The following is a 22,942-nucleotide window of genomic DNA, read 5'->3' on the forward strand; positions in this document are numbered from 1 at the left end:
GAGCTCGGGTGAGCTTTCAGTCGTGATCCACACAGCCCTGGTGTCGGGACGGCACGTTGGGTTCTCCATCTCCTTCAATTGATGTTCGATTTTATGCCTGTTCCTGTGCAGTGGGAAAAGACGTGGGTTGAGCAATCGAAGGTGATCGATCCCCGCAGAATCCAGATGAGTCAGCAGTTGTGAGTGGGTAACTAGCAAATGTTGGGGAGAGTGTTAGCAATTGCCATTATGGGAATTGTTGTAGTTACTTCGTTGACTACAGTTAACCTTGATGATATAGACGATCGTCTACAAAATAGAAGACATTTGGAGCAATGTGATATATTTTTCTACCTACTGCTCTAATGAAAGATTGGCCGGCCAAATCATTCTGTACACTCGTGGTATCGTTGACTCGTCGGATATTAGAAGGGAAAGGCCCGGATCCAGCCGTACCAGATCGCTTCGCTCAAAAAATAAGAGGTGAAAGGAAGCTATAGTTTATAGTAACACGCCGGAGATTATGGCGCTGCCGCTGCCACTTCGGTGTGGCTGGTGCTCATGTCATGCCGCACGGACAAGGAACATCGTAGTACTGGATTGACTGGGTTGACTGACTGACAGACGATCCAATCTTAAGCAGTACCGGCGAGTTCCTTCTCGTAGTCGGAGATGGCCTGCACCTTGGCGGCGGAGGCACTCTTGGGGTCGAAGCGGTAGGTCACCCACTCGTTGGCGAGCTTCTTCGCAAGCTCAATGCCAATAACGCGCTGGCCAAAGCAGAGCACCTGGGCGTCGTTGCTAAGGATGGAGCGCTCGACGGAGAAGGAGTCGTGTGCTGTCACGGCGCGAATGCCGGGCACCTTGTTGGCGGAGATGGCGACACCGAGACCAGTGCCGCAGATGAAGAGACCACGGTCTGCCTTGCCCTCCTTGATGAGTTTGGCACCAGCGACAGCCGGGTGAGGGTAAGCAGTCTTGTCGGAGGTGGAGTTGACGCCCACATCTTGGATGGACTCAACCAGAGGGTTCTTCTCGAGAGCAGCCTTCAGGGTCTCCTTGTAGGGCTGGCCGGCCTCATCGCAGGCCATGACGATGCGGAGGGGCTTCAGATCGGCAGACATGGTGAAAAGTGTGGAAGGAAGTAGATGTATTCAAGAAGTATTGGTAGTGAGTGGAGCGTGAAGTCCCAGACAAGTGACTGTGGCTTGAAGTAGATAGGAATGATGATGGAATAGTGATGAAAGAGAGGGTTGAAGATGGAAGACAAGGACCTTTTTATACCTTTTTCTCCAGCTCTCCTTCTCCTTCTCCTTCTCCCCTCCTATTGTTCCCCTCCATTCCCCAAAGTACTTTCCGATCGAAAGGTCCGATGCAGTGGGGAGAAAAAGGCCGTGCCGTGCCTCCTGGACCCAAAGTTCGGTGGTAGACGCCAATTCGGTTTGGCGACACGCATGTCCCAATGGCCGTTACGAACCAGCACTGATTATCCCTCATGCTTTTTTTTCTCGTGTTTCATGCGCGACAGCAGCGATAGACACTAGTGTCGCACCCCCCACAGCTAGAGGCGATCCAGAGAAGCCGGTTTTGGGCCGGACCATGTTTGGTTCTGGCAGATCCACTCATGGCGTCATGCATTCTTACATTTCTCAAAGGTTGTTTTGCTGCGACTGCCTGCAAGCGGAACCAATAGCATTGAGTCCGGATTGGCGATCCCTTTCGGACAGTTTAGGAGGATTTTCAGCCAGTGACAGCCATATTGGTATGACTGTCTACAGTACCGACTATCATCTACTGAATACTGTTACTGTGATATCTTTCTCTTCCGACTTAATCTCTACGGTGAAGTTCACCGGGAATAGTTCCATCCCGCTCAGCCGAATGATGTCAGCCCGCCCTTTGTTCTCCTCCTTTTTCTTCTTCCCTTTCGGTTCTGTTGCATCGCCATTCGGAACCGACTCCAGATTGCCCCGGGATTCTCCTCCATCCTTTTCCCCCTTGTTGGATGTCTTGGAAGTTTGGTAACTGGTCAGGTCCGCGGCCAAGCTAACCGGGTTGGGGGAGAGGGGGAACTGCATGCCCGCGCACTATTATCGGCCTACTTGGCCTATTCAGGAAGCCTATACAGGCATTCTTTGCCGCGGATTCAGATTTCTCTGGGCAACTGCCCAATACATAGAAGTATACCGAGATGAAGAAGAGGGGGGCGGGAATGAGTGTGGGCTCATCCGGGATAGCATCGGTGTTGTATTAGTTCCGAGGCACCAATCGATTCTGTGATAGACGTGGGATTGACAGTAGAGTATCTTAGACGAAGATAGGATACTAAACACACAGCAACAGCAGCGGCATGAAAGTCCCCTTGTCACCAGAATGACAAGTCAAAGGATAAGTCCGTTGATCTGAGAATGGCTCATGTGGCATGCCCGTAGGAGGCTCAATCTCAGCCTTTCTACCATCTTGTATACCAACTATGCCGTTGTTGTCGCAGGATTATTCTGGGGTCAACGGGCCACGGCAGGCAGCGAACAGCAAGTGGAGGATCCCATCCGTATCAAAGCGCATGGTTGTTAGCCCGTTACAGATAGTCTAATCTAAACCAGTCAGTTCACGGGAAGAAAGTAGGACTATTAAACTCCTCCCAAGTAAGTAAGTGCAATTAGGCTGGTTGACTTTCAAATGGTGGTAGTTCAGTTTGCGCCATTGACGCGTTCCAACGTCCAAACTTGAGATTCACCAAATTTTGGCTGTTGCTCTGCCTTGTTCTCTCACCATCCACGCACCACAATCAAACCCCAAAGGTTGTCTCTTTTGAGCGATTAATACAGACCATACATACCTCGAGTAATGTTGTTCTTTGCAAGATACTCAAAACAGTCCAGGCTGGGCTCTCGGAAGTCCAAACGAGGTTACAACTGCAAGCCCCACCACTTCCCACCATCCCCACTCGACTAGTGTTTTACTGGCTTCTGATAGGACTTTAGTTACCATTGGTGGCCCGCTGACGTCCGATCGATGGAAAGTGACAAGTCATACCGTTTCCAGGGGATCCAGAGACCCCCGGGTAACTTACTGTATCACGGAAACCGATGAGGTCTAAGCGGACCAGTCGGAAGCTGTCTTTGGGGACAACTTCATTTCCGGTCGATTTTGTATCTTTCCATTCTATGTCTCAATCAGGCAGGCTCTGCTGTCCTGCAAGCCGAGATTCTTGCGTGTGTTTTGGCTTCCCTCTTCCGACTCGTGTTATTCCCACCTTCTCATTCAAGCCTCTCTCTAATGTGCAGAGTGGCTTGCACCTTCGTACTTTCTTGCTCCCCTACTGTTAATTTACCCCTTCCTGACAACATTTAAAATATCAAGGTTCTTAAAATACCACACTAATCACACGCCAATTCCCCAGGTTTCCCATGGCTGGTCTGACATCACTGGATGGAGATGCACCTCGCGTGGGCCGATCATCGTGTCTCCTCTTTTTCCCTCCTAACACTAAACTGTGAAGGGGATACCGGTTGCATGCTAAACTAGGCCCCAATGAAATTGTCCGCGGCACAGCATGGCTACTAATTCCGTGGTCGACTGATTGGCACCGCCCCTCTTTACCCTCCGTTGTCTCCTCCTGAGCTATTTCTGTTACGCTGATTCAGCCTCTCTCGATTCTAACGCTTTCGATCGAATCTCAGACCCAGCAGCCGTCACACAATATCCTTCTCCATCAACACATTACTCTACGCTCGAGTGGGTGCCCTCATTATCATAGTGGAGCTTAGTAGTCTCAGGTTCAGACAACTAACCTCGTTGGCCAGTCTATACCAGTGGAGACCGGTTGATCGTGTTCTGATTGCTACGGAAATCACTTTCGAAGACCATCATTCACCGGTCCCATCCCTTCATTACACCGGTGCCTGAAGTCACCCAACATGGCGTCCCAGCAAGCCTATCCGGTTCTCCCAAAGAACCTGCTCATCATCTCGTTGAAGATGTACTTCACACCCACTCGTACGCTCGACTACTGCCGGGCCCTGCTCGACCCCAAAAATGATATTGTCCGCCCGGAGAACCGCTCCAAGCTGTTGCTGGCCCTCATCCCCGACTTTCTGACTGTCTACCCCTGTGCGGAAATTATCAAGGCATGGGAATCCACTTTACCGAAGGATGACACCCCTTCACTGCCGGCTCCATTCCTGCTTGGGGCTCAGGATTGCTTCTGGGAGCCCCTCGGCGCATACACCGGAGAAGTTTCGCCGTTGGCGCTCTGCTCGATGGGGGTGTCCATCGTCGAACTTGGGCACGCAGAACGCCGCGCCATCTTTGGCGAGACAGATAATCAGACTGGCCTCAAAGCTGCCGCTGCATGCGCACAAGGTATGGTTCCGCTGGTCTGCATTGGAGAGGTCACTGCTCCCGGCTCCGTAGCCTCGCAAGCCATCGGGCAGGCCGTCAGCGAATGCGAGGTCCAGATCCGGGCTGTCCTCCAGGCCATTCCGGCGGACGCGCCAGTCATCTTTGCCTATGAACCAGTGTGGGCAATCGGGAAGCCCGCCCCGGCGGGTGTAGATCACATATCGGCGGTGGTCGAGGGCATCAAGGCGGTGATTGGCACCCGCGTGGGGGACGTCCGGATCTTGTACGGGGGAAGTGCCGGACCGGGGCTGTGGGGCTCGGGCGGTCTGGGGAAGGCCGTCGATGGCATGTTCCTGGGCCGATTCGCCCACGAAGTCGACGGGGTCCGCAAGGTGGTCAGGGAGGTTGAAGAGACGTTGACCTGATCGTCGGCCTGCTGCTCCGGCAGATGCAGACTCGGGTTACGCTCTCGGACGATACCAAAACACAAGACCAAACATAGTACATCATGAACCACACTACTAGTGTCTACTACTGCTAGATGTGGGGGAAGAATGGGCATCACGCGGAAGAACAGAAAATTTTAGACTGCTAGCAGCCCCTTTCCAAGACCTTTGTGTGATATCCACCATCGTCGGGTATCCTGTTCAGGCAAACCCGAGCAGTATCCATCGTTTAAGCCTTCATTTCCTTCCATGGAGGAATGGGATCTCGAAACAGGCAATGCCGACTTGATCCATTTCCCGGGTCGGATGGATTCATGGATGACTGTGGATCACAACCGAGTCGGTGAAGAGCTTCTCGAAGCTTGCGGGATCTCCGCTCCCAGCGATCTGGGCCCAGATGGATTCCTGCCCGCTCGAGTCCGCGTGAGGTTGAAGAAAATTTCGGCGGGCTGCATGACCAGCTTGTCTTCCCCTCCATTCCGCTGCACGTGTGACATTTGCGGCCTCCTGACCCGACCAGGGGGCCCACTTTATCTGATCGCTTACTGCCAACCCGGTCGGTAGTTTAAATCTAATTTTATTCAGGAAGCTTGAATTGGAAAGCAACGTGTGAGAGCTTGGTCTAGATCCTGGAAGGGGCTGAAGGTGGGCTATTTTCGGTGAGGGTTTAGGGGTCAGGGGTTTGGTGTGCTGTTCATGGCTGCTGTATGAGAAGGAACAGAATGATGAAGAGGATGATGTGGCATTCATGCGCCTCAGGGTAGAGGCACTAATTGCTGCCAGATTATCGAGGCACAGGGTCGTTCACGTCATCCGCTGCATAGCTACCTAGTCAGGGAGCTAGCTTGATGCAGCAGCAGCAGCTAGGTATTTGCTCAGAAATACTAACTAGTGACGAACCCTTATCGACAGTTGAAGCTATCGTTCGTCTGGAGGATTTACCCTACTCTTACTGACTTGCAACATTGATGGACTAACAGGAACAGTTACAGCAAACCTGGCACTTTCTTTACCTACCTTCAGCTAACCCGAACAAGCTTCCCTCTTGACAGTATATTTCGATACTCTGCCATAATTACCCAAAACTAAATAGGCTCCATGAAACTATCTAATGTCAATAGCAATAAAAAGATAAAAATACTCTTATTCTTCTATTTACAATATCACGTCCTCCCTAATCTACGCCTACCTACTAAACAACCACCCATCCCATGAATCAACCCGGTCGCTCCTTTTTAAAATCCCACACATCTAGTACTTAGCTACCAACTTACTTCCTCTCTACTTCTTCTCCTTCATCTCCTCCTTCACCCTCGTCACCGTTCCCAACCCTCCATACGTAATAGCCGTATACATCATCGCAACCGATGCCCCCGCATCAAGAACCTTCCTCGCCTGCGCCCCATTCGTCACACCCCCAGACGCAAAGATAACCTTCCTAGCAGGCAACCCCTCGACAGCCTCACTCACAGTAGGAGGCACATTCTCCACATCCGGCTCCGCCGCCTCAATCGCCTTAGGCACAGCAGCAGCAGCAGCAGCAGCAGCAGGGGCACTAGCATCCAACAAACTCTTATACTTCGCCACCAGCTTCACCGTACGATCAAACAACTGCGGGCCAGAGAACCCGCCCGTCTCCTTCAGGACATCCTGCTCCTTGCTGGGCAGAGTAAATCCCTTAGGGAGCGGCTCCGGACGCCGATTCGTCGTGTTACCCACGATCACACCATCAACGCCGGATCCCCACACCGCGTCACAGATACCGGAGACCTGCTCGTCCGCGTCCTCGTCGGGACTAACCTTGACCATAACAAAGGGCTTGGTCTTGCGATCGATGCTCTTCGCTGCGCCGACAACGGCCTTCAGGATAGCAGTGAGAGGCGCCGTGGCTTGCAAGTCGCGGAGACCAGGGGTGTTCGGGCTGGAGACGTTGACGACCAGGATATCGGCGTACTTGGCGAGACGGTCAACGCAGTAGACGTAGTCGCGCTTGATGGCTTCGATGTCGTTGTCCGGCGTGAGCTTGTTCTTGGCGACTTGCACCGCGAGCAGCTTGCCTTCGCGGAGACTTCCGGGCGGGACGCCGGCTTCGCCGTTCAGGACCCGTTGTTCGGCGAGATCGTGCTCGCCGAAGCCGTGCGCGTAGGCGTAGTCGCGCACGCGCTGTTCAAGGACTGCCGCCATGTGGTCGGCGCCCTTGGAGTTGAGGCCGTAGCGGTTGATCATGGCGTTCTGGGACGGGAGACGGAAGACACGTGGGCGGGGGTTGCCTTCTTGGGGGAGGGGAGTGGTGCCGCCGACTTCGACGATGGCGGGGCCGAGTTCGAATAGAGGGTCGGGGATGTCGGCGTGCTTGTCGAGGCCGCCGGAGATGCCGATCGGGTTGGAGAGGGTGTAGCCGAAGACCTGCGGTGGTGGGTGAGTATGGGAGGTGAGGTTGGGAGGAGGGGAAAGGAGGGGGGGTATACCTCAGTTAGGAGAGCGCCATCGCTGTCGGGGTCGCCACGCTCGCGCGGGTTCAGACCGTACTTGTAGAGGGTCTTCAGGATGTCCACGCCGAAGTGGTGCGCATCTTCGGCGTCGGGGAAGAGCAGGCGGACGAGAGGGACCACGCCGTACCGGTGCACGCTGGCGCGGGTGTCCGTTCCGTAGATGAATCCGGCGAGGAGGGTCAGGGCCAGGGAGGTGCCCCAGATGGTGCGCTTGAGCTTGCGGCCGGTCTTCTTGGGAGCTTCCTTCACGGTTTCCGTGACCTGCGCGGTGGTCTCCTTGGCTGCTTCTTTGGTCTGGGATGCTGCGTCCGAGGAGTAGCGGACTTGACGGAGGAGAGACTCCCGGTGGAGGATTGAGGGCCGCTGAGTAGCGCGGAGAGAGTGAAGAGCAGGTGCTCTGCGGCCTGCGGATCTCCAGGCCAGAGCCACTGCGTTGGTAGCCATTGTGGTGGGGTGGAGTCTAGTGAGGGTGACTGTGAGGGGTAGGGCAATTGACCTAGAAAGGTGTTAGTTTAAGTGTATTTAGAAGGATGCATAGTATGTAGGCAGTCAATCGCAATTGGGTCTTGAAGCACTAGCATATGCTCGTCAAGACTATGTCTTGATATAATTGCTATGCCGAAGAACAGCCGATTCGATCGATCATGGCAGCGACTCACCAATCAATGTCAGTCAATTGCAGGTCAATTCCACCGAACTAGCGAAATAGCAGCCACAGATGCCGCAATTACGCCGCCAGGTCGAGCAAAGACAAAGCTGCCGGAGTGGATGGACGTTGCTGCGAGCGTCTTGAATATCCGGTTCTTTTGCGTCAACGTCCCGAGGCGGTCAAGTGTTTAGCCGGCAGAACCAACAAGCCGGGCGGTGTAGCGTAGAAACTAAGACAGACAAACGGAGCATGTTCTTCGTGCAGGATCATAGATTGTTGACTAGTATTTACGGGATGTACATCAATCGCCCGGGCAGCCTGTTTCTGTGCATTTGCACGGCCGCAACAATGAAAGAAAACCAAACTCTCGCTACGTAACTCCAGATGATCATGCCACACAACGCCTTTTGCTGCCTCGACTCCGATACCTGCCAACCAGCCCATCAATGCGACTGGCAGCGCGGACCCCTTTCGGAGACGGCCATGCAATGTGAACAAGTCCAAGGAACATTAGCATAATGACAAATGAAAGGGTATGTAAACTGTAATGCATAGGCAAAAGTTACACTCAGGAAGGCATGCCTGCCGCCGTCATTGCGCCTAGAGGATGCAATATGATACAAGGCCGAGCCAGTTACTCGTCGCTATCATTGCCAGCATCGTCGTGCGCGTCTTCAGGCGAGGCCTGACGGTCGACGTCGTGCTCGCCTCCATCTTCCTCATGCTTGGCTGGTTCGGCATCGTTCTCCGGGTTCTCAGGGGGTGGAGGCATCGACTCGGCAAACTTCGGGTCAATGGCGGCCCTGTGCAGAGAGCGCTTGTAGACCTCTGCCTCGTCGGGATCGCGCACCACCACTTGGATCTGATCGACCTGATCCTCCTTGGTCTTCGGACGGGCAGGTGCCAGACCGGCCTGAGCGATGGTGCGGGCTCTCTCAGGCTTGAGACGGGTCTTTCCGAGAATGGGGTAGTAGTACGCGGCCCTTTGCCTTGAGTCGAGACCGTCGCGCTTTCCATCCTTCACTTCCTCCGGGTCAAAGAGCGTCAATGCAATGTCCTTCTGCTTCTGGTCGTTGCCCAAAGTCTGAGCGCTCGTAGCGTAGGTGCGGACACGGTCGAAGCGGTGGAACTTGGTATTGTCGGCTCCGTCATGAGTGTACAGCGCTTCGTTATCGCGGTCCGGGTTGGTGATGCGCAGACTTGCCGAAACATTCTTGGCCGCATCCTTCTTCTCAGGCAGATAGAGATCGTAATCCCATGGGATAGGACCTGGGTCAGGGTACAGGTTGGGGTTCGTCTTATACAAGGCCGCCTTCGTGTTGTGCTCTTGGCAAACGCGTTCCTCTGGTGCCGATGGAAGCAGTATAGCCACATCCATGCGCTTGTCTCTCTTCCCAGAGACATCCTGAACAGGCGCCTTGTCAAATTTGAATTGGACAAAACCACCCGGGTCCGGGAATCCTTCCAGATCGGGGAGGAGCGGATAGAATCCGACAGGCTTCAGCTTAGGGTTATCAGGGTGCACTGGGTGGGCCCATGCATCGTGTTCAAGCTTCGTAGGAGTGTGGCCTTTAATCTTGCTAGCTGTATCTTCACCGACGTGCTTGCTGTGAGGATACGCAATATCGAAACCTTTCTGGAGGTATTTCTTGATGTAGGTCGGGTCATCCTGCGACTTGGTCCTGTCCATCCCGCGCTTCGTCCGGATGGGAGCGACCTTGGGGCCATCAGGCGCCCGAAGACCGGCGGAAATATACTGCGTACGGCGAAGGAAACTGACGTTGGTATTCTTCGGTGCCGGGTTCTTCAGCTGCTCCGGCGTCATCAGAAGCGCCAAATCAGCCTGGTCAATGGGTTCCGGATTCTCAGGGGCCATAATCGCTGAATTTCCAACAATTGTCAGCCGCCAATTTAATAAAGATCAGATCATGCAAGCCGAAATACATACCGCTCTCATCACCCAAGTGAAGCCCGGGAATACCGACCAAGTCGATTGGCATACCACCTTCCGCGTCAACATCAATGTTAGGTTCCTCGCGACGAGCCAAATTGGAGGCAAATCCCGGGGTCAAGAAACGGTCCAAGCCCTCATGTGGGATATCGAGGAACTTCGGGGGCATATCCGGAGGCGGCAGGTCATTTCGGTAGCGGAGAGAAGCAATGTACTCCTGGTGAAAGCCCCCGGAGGAGCTGCTGTCCTTGGATTTCGACATGCTCGCTCGGAACTCGGAGAGCACCAATTCCTTTGGTTCAGCGTCGTCAGAGGAAGGTGAACTGTACACTGTAACACACTTTAGTGGAGCTCCCAACTTGCGCGCGCGGCGACAGCTCGTTGAAACTTACGTGGCTCTGGGAGGGTAAGCGGGGGAATTTCAGAGGTAGGCACAAGATAACCAGGAGTTCTCCGGGGCCGAAGAGTCACTATAAACTCCCTGGGAGCTTAAGGAGGCGATAACGCAGTCAGTGAGCACCGACAAACAGTATGCACGGTTGCGAGCATCGAGATGCAGGATAGACTTACATGGGGGTGGCCGGCTCATTTCTGCAGTATTTTACCGCCTGACTAGCAAAGTTAGCGTGAGTCAACGTGAATGACGGTTCGGAGAAAGGATGCTCCGAGCATGCGCAGTTATAGTTGGATTGCAGTCTAAAAGGAAGTTGGGCGTGAATCTTGTATCATACTACAGAATGTTCCATTCACTTGTCATTATTCGTATTTGATGCCTGTAACCCTAGGCTGCAGGATATGTGTGGATCAAACAGAAAGCTAGCTTGAAATTCAATAGAGTTACAAAATTGTGTCAGTGTTCCCGTGTCATACCAACACCACCTTTCAGATCAGGAATAGCCATAGCCCTCTGGGAAAGGCAGAAGATCAGTAAGCCCACATGCACTTGTATGCCATGAGCCTATGTCCCAGTCGGTCGTATTCCAGCTGGCCGATCCAGCTATCATTCGTTCCGCTTAACTTGCCGAAGACACTCGCTCCCTTCCAGACAACAACTTGCGGATCAAGGTCTCGCGGCGGTGTGCCAATCATGATCTCCTTAGCGAAAGCTGGTCGCAGAGCCTGTAGACGCTCCTCTAGGAACGAGTGGAATCCATTGACCAAGCTTCCGCCTCCAACTACCATGATACCGCCGAGGAAGTCTCGCATTTTACGCTCGTCCGATCGGGCTGCCTGAGCGATAGAGGTCAAAATCGCATTGTCCAGAGGGTATACCGGGAGAATGTCGTCCCTCTCTTCAACAGTGGGGCCACGGGGCTGCGACGTGCTCTGGCCTTGTCCGCTCGGGGCAGGGGTAGCAGCGCCGGCCTGAGGTGTACCGACTGCTTCCGGCGCAGGGGAGCCAGCGACTGAAGATCGTGGAGTTGCTTCAAGCTCTTGCACGCGACTCAGGGCATTGAACTGCTGGGCCCGGCTGGGGGTAGCCTGAACGTCCACGTTGTTCGACTGCGCATCACCGTTCACCTGGCCGTTAGTGGGAGGGGGAGCGATGCTGGAAAGAATAAGTGATTGGGCGGCCGATGTCGGGTCATTAGGCTGTCCGTCGTAGATATCCACCGAGCGGGCAATCAGCTTTCTGCGTCCCTTGAGCTTCTGTGAGTGATCGAAAATGGTCGGCTGGAAGTAGCCCATCGGCGCCAGATGAACCTCGTCGTAAGCCTTGAAAGAGTACTTCCGGGTATCATGACCAGCAACGCGGAGATGGAAATCGAAAACTTGCACCGATACACTCGCTTCGTTCATGGTGCAAACGTTCCTTTTGAGCTCTTCTGCCAACAGGTAGTCGTATCGACGCCAGAGGTTGATATCTGAGTAGGGGAAGTTGTCGTAAAGCATCATTTTTATAAACACTTCAGTGATATCCAACCCGCCATACTTCAGGTTCACGCGAGAGTTCTCAACGCACATGCCTTCCTCGACGCAGCATATGGAAGTCTTTTGGGCGCCAATGTCGACGACGCAAGCCGAGGTGAATCCGGCGCCGAACGTAGCCGCTAGACTTTCCTGGATGAAGCAGACTCGTGCAAAGGCGAACTCTCTCATGAGCAACTCGAGTACTTGGGTGACATAAGACTTTTCGTAGATATCAGGGATAACGAAGACGCAGGAGTACTGAGGCCAATCCTTTTTGCTGGTGAGTCCCAGTTGGGTCTTGAAAGCATCCTCCAAGATGAGGGAGATGTCAAGGAAGAGAAGCCGCTTATTATCGTAATCTCGCTCATTGCACCAGCCATGCCTTATTGGCCAGTAAAGCTTATAGCGAGGCTTCGAATCATCGGGTATCCTCAGGGCCGCTTGTCCCACGATGTATTCGGGTGCCGGGTCAGGGATCTCGGTCCATTCCACGCGCATGGGGTCGTTGTGTTCTGAAATAGTCTCTGGCACGGTCCTCCGGTTGAAGTTGACGACCATTTCCTTGGAGTTTGGCAGTGTTCGACGCTTGTTCTGTCGCATGTGGGTTTTGAGCTCCGCTGACATCGTCGTATACTGGGAAGCAAACTGTGACGGGTTAGAAGCCAAGACAATGAGCTAGAGTAGGCGAGAAACAAACCTCAGGGCCAAACATCTTCTCCGGGTCCATGGTTGAGCCATCGTCCAGTTTCAGCCGCTTGGGACAAGGTTCCTCTTGGTCTTCGGACTCGCTGGTAGCAGCCTTTCGCGCAATCACCATAGGCACAGTCTTGGGCAAAGCATCGCTGGCCAGTCCAATTCGCAGGTTTTGGCTACCCACGTGGATAACAATAACCTTTGAGCCTACTGTTTCCGTAGCAGTGTCCTCCGCATCTTCCATGTTGGTATCGCCATCTTCCGCATCTGCTTCTGGCAGCCCTAGGTCGTTGGCCTTTGCCATGGCTAGGGCACGATCACGGTCCTTGGCCGTTTTTGCCATCCGATTTCGATTCTCCTCATTCTGTAGTCTGAACGCCAGATACTGGTCATCGCGCTTCAGATAGTCTCTATGAAGGAAATGATTGTCAGCGTTGAAGGTGGGCGGATAGAGGGCGCAAGCAGAGTAGTCACCAAACTGCGTATCGAAGATGGAGGTATAGCGACGTACGTGTAGTAGTTCTTTTGATTGATAGGAGGAACCTGCGGCCAGCTGGAGAGTTCCATATTATTATCGGTCCGCTCCAGGCCTGAGCAGGTGTGTTAGCAGAGAAGGCATAATCGCTTGTTGGTCCGCTAAACACGTACCTTCATCCCGAAGGAGAGCCTTTCCCGACTTCTTGCCGACCATGATGTGTTGCTGGACCGGCAGCCGGTGATCTCTGAGTAGGGTGTGAGTGAGAGAAAGTTGACCGGGTCAAATCGCGAGCGGATCGCGAAGGATGTCGGAAGGAGTAGATTCGGATTCAGATCAGGTGCATCCCAACGGTGAGGTGGCGCGTGGGGAAGGGGAAGAGGGATGATGGAGCGAAAGGTGTCGTGGCAGGGGAGGGAGGGAAGGAGAGGCAGGAATCCGACGACAATGTGAATGATGGGAAACCAACACCGGCGAGCGAGCGGTAGTGAACCGCATCCCCATTCAAGTTCCATCCTTAGTTGATTTGAGCTTGGGCCAGGCCGATCGGCAGGAGACCGCGGGCCAATGATGGCCACCAACCATCCCTCCATGCCATTTAGTCAGCTCTTGATCGTGGCCTTGTCTCGTGTCAAGCTGTGTTTTATTCAGTTCCGTTAAATCGACCCTTCGTTGACCTGCTACATCTCCTAACATCCCCTCGGCTGGTGCCCTCTGCTTGGAGCGAGTCCTTTTCGTGTTCGCCGCATCCTCTCCGCCACCGCTCGACGCCCGACCCTCCCTCCGCAATATCTCTCGCTAGTCCGTCATTCTCTTGTCCCAACTCCGCGGCCCTCCCCTCTGTCCAAGTGTTACTCTGCTCCTGTCGCTGTTAAAAATTGTCAACATGGGAGGCTCCTTGTCTCGTATGTGGTCCTTCCTCTGGACGAAGAAGGAGATTCGCATCCTCATCCTCGGTTTGGTAGGTATATCCATGTTTTGGCACTAGGCATCCAGCTACTAGCGAGCTTCATACTAACCCGCGCTCCCATCTCTAGGATAACGCCGGAAAAACAACCCTTCTATACAGACTCAAGGTGCGTATAGTCTTGCGAGCTGCTTGACTGTCAGCTAGAGGCCGTTATTAATGTGCCAAGAATAGATTGGTGAAGTTGTTACTACGATACCAACCATTGGTTTCAACGTCGAATCGGTGACGTATCGCAACCTGAATTTCAATGTCTGGGTGAGTCAACGCTGCAAGATTATTATGATTGCTCTTTGGCAAGGAAAGAGTAACTGAGGTTGCTGACGTACCGCTGTCGTCCAGGATCTCGGAGGTCAAACGTCCATTCGACCCTACTGGCGCTGCTACTATGCGAACACGGCTGCTGTCATATTCGTCATTGATTCCACAGATATTGAACGTCTCAGTACGGCTGCCGACGAACTAGCGGCCATGCTGAATGAGGAGGAGCTTAGTGATGCGGCGCTGTTGGTATTCGCCAATAAGCAGGACCAGCCTGGCGCCAAAGGTGCCGGCGAGATATCAGAGGCTCTCAAGCTGGGAGAGCTCCGGGATAGAAACTGGAGCATCGTCGCATGCTCTGCTATCGACGGTAAAGGTCTTAACGAAGGCATGGATTGGCTGGTGGTATGTGCAACCTCACGCTCCTTTGCTTCACCCTGGATAAGTGCTGACCAGTTATCCACAGCAAACTCTACAGTCTGAAAATGCATGAGCGACGGTGTTATTGTACCATCTTATAGATTTCTTCGGATATATGTTCTCGCTTCTAGGTGGTAGGGATCGGCTGCTTCCTGAACGCTTTCTCGTTCTTCCTTGGTGTCTTTCACTTATCCCCACTTTTACATCCTCTTTTCTCTTGCAACTCTGTTCAGGGCTCATGTCGTTTATACAGTATACCTTTTTGATATCGAAACCTTCACACTTAGTATAATATCATAATTATTTGAAATGACTGGATGTGTTCTACAGCAATGATTTACGCCGCTCTATGTTATGGTTAGGATGAATTTGCAGGGTTCGTCCAGCCTTGGTGCAGAGATGTGAAGACTTTAGCCAAAGGATATTAAGAGGTGCTCCCAGGTGTATATTAGAAATGTCATTCAAGCGGAAAAACCAGAAGAAGTCTAAATATAATATGGTTTTTTCAATAATATGGGCACTCTGATGTGACTCCATGCCTAGCTCGTAGACATGATTTTCTCAACTAACCGGGTTGAACAGAAGAATGAGCCACGAAGAACGCCCAGCAAAACAGGGTTTGATCATATCGCAAAGCGACTGGCGGAGAGTAGATAGCAACACTCCAATCTCCAATCTCTAATCTCCTTATCAACTCCAAGCCTATCGCTCACCAAGCACGTATCAGTCCCGATACTAGTTCACTATAGCTCCGGATCAGCCTTCAGATAGATAATCTTGCACGACGAGGAATAAATCATTCATACTAGTGATTCCCATCTGATTTGCACAAGAGGTAAGTCAGACTCCTCGGATGCGAACCAGCACCACCTCTTCAGTGTCTTGGTCTATAACGGTCACTTGAGGTCAATCTTGTGTATCCAAAGCAGTATATTTACCCCGCAACATCCCACCAGCCTTGCTCCGCATCTCCGCAACCACTTCACTTACTACTACATACAACATGGCTATTCCTCAAACCCAAATCGCAGCTGTTCTCCCACCTTCTGGGGCAAATGCCACTTCCAGATTACAGATTATAAATGACCGTTCGATTCCTGTACCTACTGAGGGAGAGGTCCTTGTCAAGCTTGAGTACTCCGGACTATGCCATTCGGATGTCCACAGCGTGCGCGGGGAAACTCCGATGTTGACGGATGTAGCGGGTCATGAAGGAGTGGGAAAGGTGGTGAAAGGTAAATGTCTCATGCAATTGCCTCGATTGCATTTGTCTATACCTGACCTATTATGCGCATAGTGGGCAGTGGTCTCGACGAGCAAACGTGGATGGGACGAAGAGTCGGGATACGGTTCGTACGGCTCTTGATGTACGGAGGCAGATTTTGATTGAGTGGTTTTGCAGATGGCTGTATAGCTCCTGTCTGGAGTGTGAGATTTGCGCTATCAATAATACGGCGTGTCCGTATCAGAAGAATGCTGGAGCGGTAGGCAAATACTGTTAGGCTCTGTTGTTGTGGGTATGCTAATTAGAGGCAGAATGTCCCAGGGACATTTCAACGTGAGTATCGTTAATCTTTCGGCTCTGGACCTGCTTACTGACCAGTGTTTGGATTTCAGAATACGTCGTCAGTCCTGCGATTCATGCAACTATAATCCCTCCTGAGCTAGCACCGGACGTAGCTGCACCACTCTTGTGCGGTGTGTACAACTGGTCGCCTGGTATATCGAAATATCTAAGCTAATCTCGCCCCAGCGGGCATCGCCATGTACTCCTCGATCACGAAGACCAAAACTCGACCCGGAGATTGGATTGTGCTTCCTGGAGCAGGTGGAGGCCTAGGACATATGTATGTGCATCTGCAGGTGTTTCTTCCCGGCAGATAAAGCTGACGGCATATAAGGGGTGTTCAGATTGCTGCTAAGAAGGGACTCAAAGTCATTGCAATTGACAGGTATGGTGCTACTATTATCGCATTGTCTTGTAGCTTACCCAGCATAGCGGCGAGAAGAAAAAGCAGCTGTGCCTCTCCCTAGGAGCCCACGCCTTCCTAGACTACAAAACAGACGACGTAGAGCGTGAAGTAAAGGCTCTGACCTCAGGGCTAGGTGCGCATGCTGTCATCTGCACAGCCAATAATGAGCCAGCATACACGCAGAGTATGAAAATGCTTCGCAGCTTGGGTGTTTTGGTATGCGTCGGTATACCAAGTGTGCCGTTTAGGTTACCGGCGACGCCATTTGAGATGATTGTGAAAGGTGATATATCTTCGTCACTGTCTTCTTCTAGCTCAATCAATCGCGATCAGATGCTGACATGAAACAGGACTAACAATTGTTGGCAACTCTGCCGGAACCGCCGAGGAGATGGAAGAGTTGATGGAGATGGCTGTAAGAGGCGATGTGACAGCACATATTGAGTGCTTTGAATTCGACTGCATCGATGATGTCCTGCAGCGACTGGGGCGATCTGAGATCGAAGGACGGGCTGTTGTGCGCATTCCTGAGTAAACCGGAGACTTTGCTCATTATCATCACATGCAGATATTGTGGTTCGCCTTGACGACAAGCCACGTTCAGTACGACGTACAGTACAGTACATAGATATGTTTATATCCAAGCCATAGCAACGAACTGTCGGCCAAACTGTCGGCCCTGACGATGAATATTAGCCATTCATTTTCCAGAGCTATTGGCTCAGGTGATGTGTTTCGTGGTGATGTACGGAGTAAAAAGGGCAATTTAAGAGGGGGCCAAATAGCCAACAGGGGGCGACTTATAACGTTCCAAACAGTTCATTTCTATTAGTTCTGTCATAAATCACAAGACGGTCTTCAAGCTTTCAAATAGCTGATCAGTATTCATTTTGACAATACCATACACATATCCCCAGGAATACGAGCATAAATACGAGGCATCTTAATGCCCCTCGCTGATAGAGTCGCCACCAGCACCTACACTATCTGAACTTCACCTTCAGGAAGATTGGACTTATGTGAAGAACCCCTTAGCTTGTCCATTTCAATACGTATTTATCGTCACAATGAGTTCGATATTCTGTTGCCCATCTATACATCCGTACCGCCCACAGAAGCTCGATCACGAGGACAAATTCGAGGCATTCATGCAGTGGACCAAGCTTGAATCCTCTCCCACTCTGGACTTGACCTCAGTACGGGACAACACCGCTCCTTATGCAGTACAGCTTGTAAGACAGGTCAACTTTGGGCCACAGGAGTCCATCAGATATTTCGCGCCAGCGGGGGCTGGCTCCCAGTTCGTGGAAGTTGCCGAAGGAGATTTACTTGATTGGAACTTCGAAAAACTGAATTCGTATGTGATGACGATCAAAAATTCAAACAGGATATTGTTAAGATCATGAAGTTATAAGAACTTCAGATGTGAAAAACACAACAAGTTTTATGAAGTCAATCTTTACCAGAGGAATCCTACTATTTCGCATCATTGGCGGGTCAACCTCGCACGACCATCCCAAGATATCGATCTAGCACTTCGAACGAAAGAGCATCAAATGAAGGAACTAAGAATAGGGATCGAGAGCTCGGAATATAAGGCTGATTTAAGCCAAGGCGCAGCATATGTTCGAAAACAACATGACCCTATAGCAGGATCACTTGAGGTCAGCCATCTCAGCTAACAGGGCATGTCAGATCATTGAAAAGGTTTTAGGATATCTCTGCAAAGAGAACGGGTTCAAAGTCATTTGAAATGATCCCTCCAGCTGCCGAACCAGACAATTTGGCCTTGAAGAGTGTGCTGAGGTTCCTACTTCCGCCAGACCGGATATCTCTCAGGTCGAACCATCTCCTATCCCTACTGTGCCTTGACTGGCTCAATCAAAAGTTTGATCTCGGGCTTGAGCTTGAATCCTCTTGGATTTCTGGGCTTACCAGTTCCAACATGATCGTATTTTTCTGTGGTTGTTTCGACTCTTCTGTCGACGATGAGGTCAATGTCGTGGAAGTAGAAGCCTTGGTTATACCTGCAATGAAAGAAAGTGAGCTGACTACGAAACAAAAAGTTTCAGGTCGGGACAGGTTCCAGCAAATCGTGACTAGGATTCTTGATTCTGGCAGTGGGGTTGATTGGGTATCAAAGCACGGTTGTCATGTCCGGAGAGTCTTGGATTCTTTCCCCAGTGCAGACTTTCTTGAAGAATCATTGCGTGCGAATGAGAAATATGAAGATGACTGGAGTCATCAGAATACTAGCGTGATCCAGAGTGCCTTTAATGAAGAGGTAATGCATCTAAATTGTTATATGACACCCGCTAACTAAGACAGCCTGACGAGGAGCCTTCGGTATGGTTAAGTCCTAGTGACAATTATTACCCTCAGCATGAGGTTTACGATTTTGGATATGGCTCCGAGTCCCCAAAAGACTTCACAGCTTGCGACAAAGAATGCGGGTACTGTGGTCATTGCGACAATTGAGTATGGATAATTACGGTTTATCTTCATTTGATACAAAAAGGCTCTGAGACTGTGAGGGCGTTGGAGCAAATATGGAGAATTTTTGGGCGTACTAAAAAGTTCAGCTGGAGGAATTTGCAACCGTCGAATTTGGCAAATGCTTAACAAACGAATAGTATGATTGCAGAGAAAAGCTTGATCATCGAGATTGCTACACCCAAAGGGCAACTATCGCTAATCTACTAATGCATTTTTCCTAGTATGTACCTTGTCTCCTTCAAGCCCAAACCTAGTTGCTTTTAGTATATGTCATTTTATTTGTCAAGATCATAGCGGATTTTCATGGGTTAGTATTCTGCTGGCTGGAAGATGCTTTTTTAATTTTTCAACACCCTATCTTCAACAATTGAAACGCATCTACCGTGTGTACCACGAGGTGGTTAGTGGGAGTTAGAGCAGGAAAAGTGAGTGATTGGTGTTCGTCTATAGAGTCACGCAGCATCAAGTCGGCCCGTGGCGATTGAGCACTATATACTGCTTATAAGTCGTGATCATCTAATAGGGAAATTTCTCGCAGGAAGATGAATATGTTGCTTCAGTGGGTGCTAGTGCATAGCAGAATTTCGGCCTGGTGACCGGTGCAGAAGATACTCTTGATACTCTATGAGACTCCACTGCGAACTATAACATTGAATGACTTTTCAAGACTTCGATGTCCAAATCATCAACCAGGAACCAGACTGTTCCGATCAGGACGCTTGCCGTTTTAGGCAGGTGTGCATTGAGTAACGATAGCTTTGGCTTAATGTCCTGCATTATGTACTTCACCCTCGTCTTCGCTGTCCGACATACCTTCCATAAACCATTGCATGTCGATACCTCTAGCCTCACATTCCCGCCTCAACCTTTCTGTATCCGCATATTCTCTGTCGGCTTCTTCTTTTACGAGAGCCATATTCAATCCCGCTGCTGCCCCACCCACTGTTGTTCCATCCGGTATCGTTTCATCATCTGATACAGGCGAACCCAGAGGCTTGTCCCTGAGTTCCAAACTCTTCAAGTGAGGAAACAAACTTCGATCTTGAACAACCATTAAGAGTTCCGTCAGCAGACCAGTATTATCGGGGAGAACGTCTTGGACAGAAAGAGTTTGCAGAGAGCTCGGAAGCCTGTCAACAAGCCGACCAATGCTAGGTTTCTTGATAGCAGCGTGCGAAAAAAATGATACGAGATGGGCATGCCGAACAGTCAAATGCTCAAGGGCAGAGAATTCTTGGAAGGACTCAAACGGGATGTTATCCTCGCAAACAGGGATTCCCCCGCTCATGTCAAGCCAAGAATTGTACTGCTTATCATATGTCACGCTGAGAAATTTGAGGGTATCTTTGAATGGAAGAAGAGCCTGAAAAAGTTTTTGAGTATCAAAGCGTCTTTCAGTCACCTCTGCGTTTGGGTGAAGTGAGGCTTCGATTGAGAAATGTTCCAGTTCTTTGCAAACTCGAAGCCACTTGAGCATTCCGGTGCACATCCGGACATCGCCCAACGAAATCTGTTTTATGGGACCAACTGAGAGGGGTGGTTCGTGAGAGTAGAGATGGCACCCATCATCACTGCTATATTCAGCCGAGATCGAAGAACCTGTGATAGACTGGACATTTGGGAAATAGAGAAATGGAGTGAGGAAAACTTCGGTTATTCCTTCTTCAAGTTGGCAGTGAGCAATGACCTCTCGAAGGAAAGGAAATGGTGGGGTTTCATGAAAGGGTTGCTCTCGCTCTGCGGCTTTATATAGAATGGTGATGAAAAGACCTGAGTCTTCATTTTCAAATTCAATGCGTTCTAGATGCGTCAAGCCAACAAACAAGACTCCTAACCAAGCCTCCATCTTGAATTCGAGCAGGCATTTCTCCCACTCGTCTGTGAACGCTTCACCTGGCATTAGTATCTTGTTTAGTGCTCTGGGCACGAACTTCGCAAATTCATCAATATCCTCGTCACTAGCGTCATGCACTGGTATATTTTCGTCGAAGTACCAGAACAGTTTTACGCTGCGAACCCAGTCTGCCACTTCGGGATGATTCCAGAGACGAATAACGAGATGGATGTGGGCGTCGGTCAGGGGGATGCCGTATCCCAGGTCAAGATGGTAATAGAGTAATGGTTCGAATATCTTGTGGAATTTCCGACAGCACAGAGTCAAAGCAAGCAAGGTCGATCTCCGCATCTTTTCGCAATTTCCATCTATGTCCAAGGCAATGAACTTCCCTATCATTCCGAGAATCTCTGTTGGTAGGTTCTCCATGGTGTTTCGATTGTAGCTGTTATCACTGCTGCTTCTAGTATATAGTCTAACCCTGGTAGAAACTGAGACATCGTGTCTGTTTTATATCCGCGTTTAGCTATACAGGTTGTACTGGTGAAATACTTGCACATACCCGATGCACAGAGACAAATTCTGGTAATAACCTTCATTGCACTGTGACCCAAGATGTGACAAGCAGCAGTGCGGTGACTTCCAAGCGCATCCACTTTGAATATCGGAATGGCTCCAAGCCACAAGTTCAAAAGTGTATATTCCGTCTGCTTATTCCAGCGCCTTGACTGGTTGTTATGGCTTGTAAAGGCAAGTCAAAGGACATTATATGATATTAGATAATGAATAACTAACATCCTGAACATGGCATACAGTAGCAGCAGACAAAAGCATTATAACGTACAGCGACTTCCCATGTCTAGGCCATGGTCTTTCCGCTTTCTACCACAATCTCCGAGATACCGTTGAGATCAATATCACCCATCTTCAACTCCATATCATCGTACTTGTCACTAGTGGGACTCAACGTCGGATCGAATAGAACGGGATCATCTGCTCTTGTCGACCCAACCAGCCACTCAAGTTGCGTCTTCCAGTCCGCTTTTGCCCGAATGGAGACATTGGCCTGGAACTTCCCTTCGTCCTTTCTTTTCAGCAATATGGCTGCCCTCATGGCAGCGGGAACTCCCGTCTTCGTCGCGGGATTCTCAATCAACGTCCACGAGGCACAATTAGCCTTCCCGTAATTCCGGCCTCGCAAGTCAATCGACCCAACGACTGTCGCAGCATAGCTCAACTCGCGGTTAATGTCATGCCCATACTTCACCGTACTGCTTGCATCGACAAAGTTGCTGACGACAGTTCCCGCACCAAAGGTCAGTGAGCCCTCAGTGGAGGTTGTTTCAGTCTGAGTAGTGCGGGAGACACTGAGGTGCTCATTGGGAGCAATGGCATAGACTTCTGGCTCTGCTGCACCGGGTTCAGAACCAGAGAATTGAAGCTCGACATCGACTTGGGAAATGCGACGGGCACGCTTGCGTGGGTCGAACCGGAGCTGCAGAACGATGAGGGTTGCATACGAACTACCGTCCGGGCTGAGTAGCCCATGGACAACGTCGACGCAGGAGCAGCGAATGTCAACGGCGGTCTTGCGCTCAATGTAGTTTTCGCGCTGATAGGGGGCGGAGGGGTCGTTCTGGGTATGGAAGGCACTGCCAGCGTCCCCGGTTGGGCTGAGGCCGATGTCGAAGGTCTCGGGGTGCGAAACCACGGTTGTAGTGACATCTGGCTTCATTGTGGAGGTAGGATTATGTTCTGCCTGCAGAAATATGGAAGTGTATATGATAATTGGGAAGACGGTGGTTTGAAGCCGTGTGAGTGCTAATGGATAACCCTCGAATTGGCCGGATAGTAGCCGACTTTAATAGCCTGATTCTGAGGACGATCTGGTTCCCCTTTGGTGTTGTAGCGCCGTAGGTACTGTTCGAGGCCTGCAACCTTGAGAGGGTTGGCGCTGCACCGCGTCAGCTCAGCCTTCTCCCAAGACCAATGAAGCTGAAGACAAGGATGAATTCTGTACAGCACGCCAGCACGGCGCTTCAGCCCCGAGT

At 51.1% G+C, this 22,942-nt stretch overlaps 11 protein-coding genes across 11 annotated transcripts; 5 read left to right on the forward strand and 6 right to left on the reverse strand.

Annotated features, from left to right (window-relative positions):
• Nucleotides 1-305: 305 nt before the first annotated feature.
• BO87DRAFT_378021 (RpiB/LacA/LacB family sugar-phosphate isomerase) lies at nt 306-1,571 on the reverse strand. Its single transcript, XM_025623707.1, has one exon. It carries the CDS (start codon nt 1,101-1,103, stop codon nt 615-617), a length of 489 nt encoding a protein of 162 aa, XP_025477993.1. The 5' UTR covers nt 1,104-1,571; the 3' UTR covers nt 306-614.
• Nucleotides 1,572-2,356: 785 nt separating this feature from the next.
• Nucleotides 2,357-2,803, forward strand: BO87DRAFT_378022 (uncharacterized protein). Its single transcript, XM_025623708.1, has one exon. It carries the CDS (start codon nt 2,395-2,397, stop codon nt 2,551-2,553), a length of 159 nt encoding a protein of 52 aa, XP_025477994.1. The 5' UTR covers nt 2,357-2,394; the 3' UTR covers nt 2,554-2,803.
• A 774-nt stretch (nt 2,804-3,577) lies between these two features.
• BO87DRAFT_102272 (triose-phosphate isomerase) lies at nt 3,578-4,915 on the forward strand. The gene is made up of 2 exons (XM_025617801.1): nt 3,578-3,717; nt 3,796-4,915. The coding sequence occupies exon 2, from the start codon at nt 3,900-3,902 to the stop codon at nt 4,746-4,748; it is 849 nt and encodes a 282-aa protein (XP_025477995.1). The 5' UTR covers nt 3,578-3,717; nt 3,796-3,899; the 3' UTR covers nt 4,749-4,915.
• A 979-nt stretch (nt 4,916-5,894) lies between these two features.
• BO87DRAFT_338048 (dihydroorotate dehydrogenase 2) lies at nt 5,895-8,071 on the reverse strand. Its single transcript, XM_025620580.1, has 3 exons — nt 7,921-8,071; nt 7,238-7,757; nt 5,895-7,175 (listed from the first exon to the last, which is right to left on the reverse strand). Exons 2-3 carry the CDS (start codon nt 7,703-7,705, stop codon nt 6,051-6,053), a joined length of 1,593 nt encoding a protein of 530 aa, XP_025477996.1. The 5' UTR covers nt 7,706-7,757; nt 7,921-8,071; the 3' UTR covers nt 5,895-6,050.
• A 99-nt stretch (nt 8,072-8,170) lies between these two features.
• Nucleotides 8,171-10,450, reverse strand: BO87DRAFT_417218 (uncharacterized protein; the record flags this gene model as incomplete). Its single annotated transcript, XM_025626798.1, has 4 exons — nt 8,171-9,791; nt 9,859-10,191; nt 10,254-10,349; nt 10,432-10,450. The coding sequence occupies 4 exons, from the start codon at nt 10,448-10,450 to the stop codon at nt 8,545-8,547; spliced, it is 1,695 nt and encodes a 564-aa protein (XP_025477997.1). The 3' UTR covers nt 8,171-8,544.
• Nucleotides 10,451-10,603: 153 nt separating this feature from the next.
• On the reverse strand, nt 10,604-13,430 carry BO87DRAFT_338055 (putative chromatin remodeling complex subunit (Arp8)). The gene is made up of 4 exons (XM_025620581.1): nt 13,114-13,430; nt 12,977-13,055; nt 12,470-12,875; nt 10,604-12,417 (listed from the first exon to the last, which is right to left on the reverse strand). Exons 1-4 carry the CDS (start codon nt 13,154-13,156, stop codon nt 10,786-10,788), a joined length of 2,160 nt encoding a protein of 719 aa, XP_025477998.1. The 5' UTR covers nt 13,157-13,430; the 3' UTR covers nt 10,604-10,785.
• A 139-nt stretch (nt 13,431-13,569) lies between these two features.
• BO87DRAFT_408013 (ADP-ribosylation factor family protein) lies at nt 13,570-15,047 on the forward strand. Its single transcript, XM_025626115.1, has 5 exons — nt 13,570-13,901; nt 13,978-14,016; nt 14,082-14,165; nt 14,250-14,573; nt 14,635-15,047. Exons 1-5 carry the CDS (start codon nt 13,827-13,829, stop codon nt 14,659-14,661), a joined length of 549 nt encoding a protein of 182 aa, XP_025477999.1. The 5' UTR covers nt 13,570-13,826; the 3' UTR covers nt 14,662-15,047.
• A 231-nt stretch (nt 15,048-15,278) lies between these two features.
• BO87DRAFT_378028 (zinc-dependent alcohol dehydrogenase) lies at nt 15,279-17,220 on the forward strand. The gene is made up of 10 exons (XM_025623709.1): nt 15,279-15,331; nt 15,395-15,823; nt 15,886-15,937; nt 15,991-16,072; nt 16,125-16,146; nt 16,206-16,286; nt 16,342-16,435; nt 16,490-16,540; nt 16,588-16,844; nt 16,912-17,220. Exons 2-10 carry the CDS (start codon nt 15,592-15,594, stop codon nt 17,094-17,096), a joined length of 1,056 nt encoding a protein of 351 aa, XP_025478000.1. The 5' UTR covers nt 15,279-15,331; nt 15,395-15,591; the 3' UTR covers nt 17,097-17,220.
• A 340-nt stretch (nt 17,221-17,560) lies between these two features.
• Nucleotides 17,561-19,039, forward strand: BO87DRAFT_439953 (uncharacterized protein; the record flags this gene model as incomplete). The annotated part of the gene is made up of 4 exons (XM_025627949.1): nt 17,561-17,918; nt 17,970-18,225; nt 18,276-18,845; nt 18,890-19,039. The coding sequence occupies exons 1-4, from the start codon at nt 17,629-17,631 to the stop codon at nt 19,037-19,039; spliced, it is 1,266 nt and encodes a 421-aa protein (XP_025478001.1). The 5' UTR covers nt 17,561-17,628.
• Nucleotides 19,040-19,820: 781 nt separating this feature from the next.
• BO87DRAFT_439966 (uncharacterized protein) lies at nt 19,821-21,320 on the reverse strand (the record flags this gene model as incomplete). Its single annotated transcript, XM_025627950.1, has 1 exon — nt 19,821-21,320. The coding sequence occupies one exon, from the start codon at nt 21,318-21,320 to the stop codon at nt 19,821-19,823; it is 1,500 nt and encodes a 499-aa protein (XP_025478002.1).
• Nucleotides 21,321-21,673: 353 nt separating this feature from the next.
• BO87DRAFT_378030 (uncharacterized protein) lies at nt 21,674-22,706 on the reverse strand. Its single transcript, XM_025623710.1, has one exon. It carries the CDS (start codon nt 22,624-22,626, stop codon nt 21,751-21,753), a length of 876 nt encoding a protein of 291 aa, XP_025478003.1. The 5' UTR covers nt 22,627-22,706; the 3' UTR covers nt 21,674-21,750.
• Nucleotides 22,707-22,942: the final 236 nt, after the last annotated feature.

This window comes from Aspergillus neoniger (genome assembly GCF_003184625.1).
Source record: "Aspergillus neoniger CBS 115656 unplaced genomic scaffold BO87scaffold_23, whole genome shotgun sequence".
NCBI classification, from domain to species: domain Eukaryota; kingdom Fungi; phylum Ascomycota; class Eurotiomycetes; order Eurotiales; family Aspergillaceae; genus Aspergillus; species Aspergillus neoniger.

Coding starts and splice junctions, on each gene's coding strand:
- BO87DRAFT_378021 (XM_025623707.1), bottom strand. CDS start 1,103: ATGTCTGCCGATCTGAAGCCCCTCCGCATCGTCATGGCCTGCGATGAG.
- BO87DRAFT_378022 (XM_025623708.1), top strand. CDS start 2,395: ATGTGGCATGCCCGTAGGAGGCTCAATCTCAGCCTTTCTACCATCTTG.
- BO87DRAFT_102272 (XM_025617801.1), top strand. CDS start 3,900: ATGGCGTCCCAGCAAGCCTATCCGGTTCTCCCAAAGAACCTGCTCATC.
- BO87DRAFT_338048 (XM_025620580.1), bottom strand. CDS start 7,705: ATGGCTACCAACGCAGTGGCTCTGGCCTGGAGATCCGCAGGCCGCAGA. Junction 7,176..7,237: donor ATGGCGCTCTCCTAACTGAG/GTATACCCCCCC, acceptor CCACCACCGCAG/GTCTTCGGCTACACCCTCTC.
- BO87DRAFT_338055 (XM_025620581.1), bottom strand. CDS start 13,156: ATGGTCGGCAAGAAGTCGGGAAAGGCTCTCCTTCGGGATGAAG. Junction 13,056..13,113: donor GGCTCTCCTTCGGGATGAAG/GTACGTGTTTAG, acceptor ACACCTGCTCAG/GCCTGGAGCGGACCGATAAT. Junction 12,418..12,469: donor AGAAGATGTTTGGCCCTGAG/GTTTGTTTCTCG, acceptor AACCCGTCACAG/TTTGCTTCCCAGTATACGAC.
- BO87DRAFT_408013 (XM_025626115.1), top strand. CDS start 13,827: ATGGGAGGCTCCTTGTCTCGTATGTGGTCCTTCCTCTGGACGAAGAAG. Junction 14,017..14,081: donor CCCTTCTATACAGACTCAAG/GTGCGTATAGTC, acceptor TGCCAAGAATAG/ATTGGTGAAGTTGTTACTAC. Junction 14,574..14,634: donor AAGGCATGGATTGGCTGGTG/GTATGTGCAACC, acceptor AGTTATCCACAG/CAAACTCTACAGTCTGAAAA.
- BO87DRAFT_378028 (XM_025623709.1), top strand. CDS start 15,592: ATGGCTATTCCTCAAACCCAAATCGCAGCTGTTCTCCCACCTTCTGGG. Junction 15,938..15,990: donor GGACGAAGAGTCGGGATACG/GTTCGTACGGCT, acceptor GTGGTTTTGCAG/ATGGCTGTATAGCTCCTGTC. Junction 16,147..16,205: donor TGTCCCAGGGACATTTCAAC/GTGAGTATCGTT, acceptor TTTGGATTTCAG/AATACGTCGTCAGTCCTGCG.
- BO87DRAFT_378030 (XM_025623710.1), bottom strand. CDS start 22,626: ATGAAGCCAGATGTCACTACAACCGTGGTTTCGCACCCCGAGACCTTC.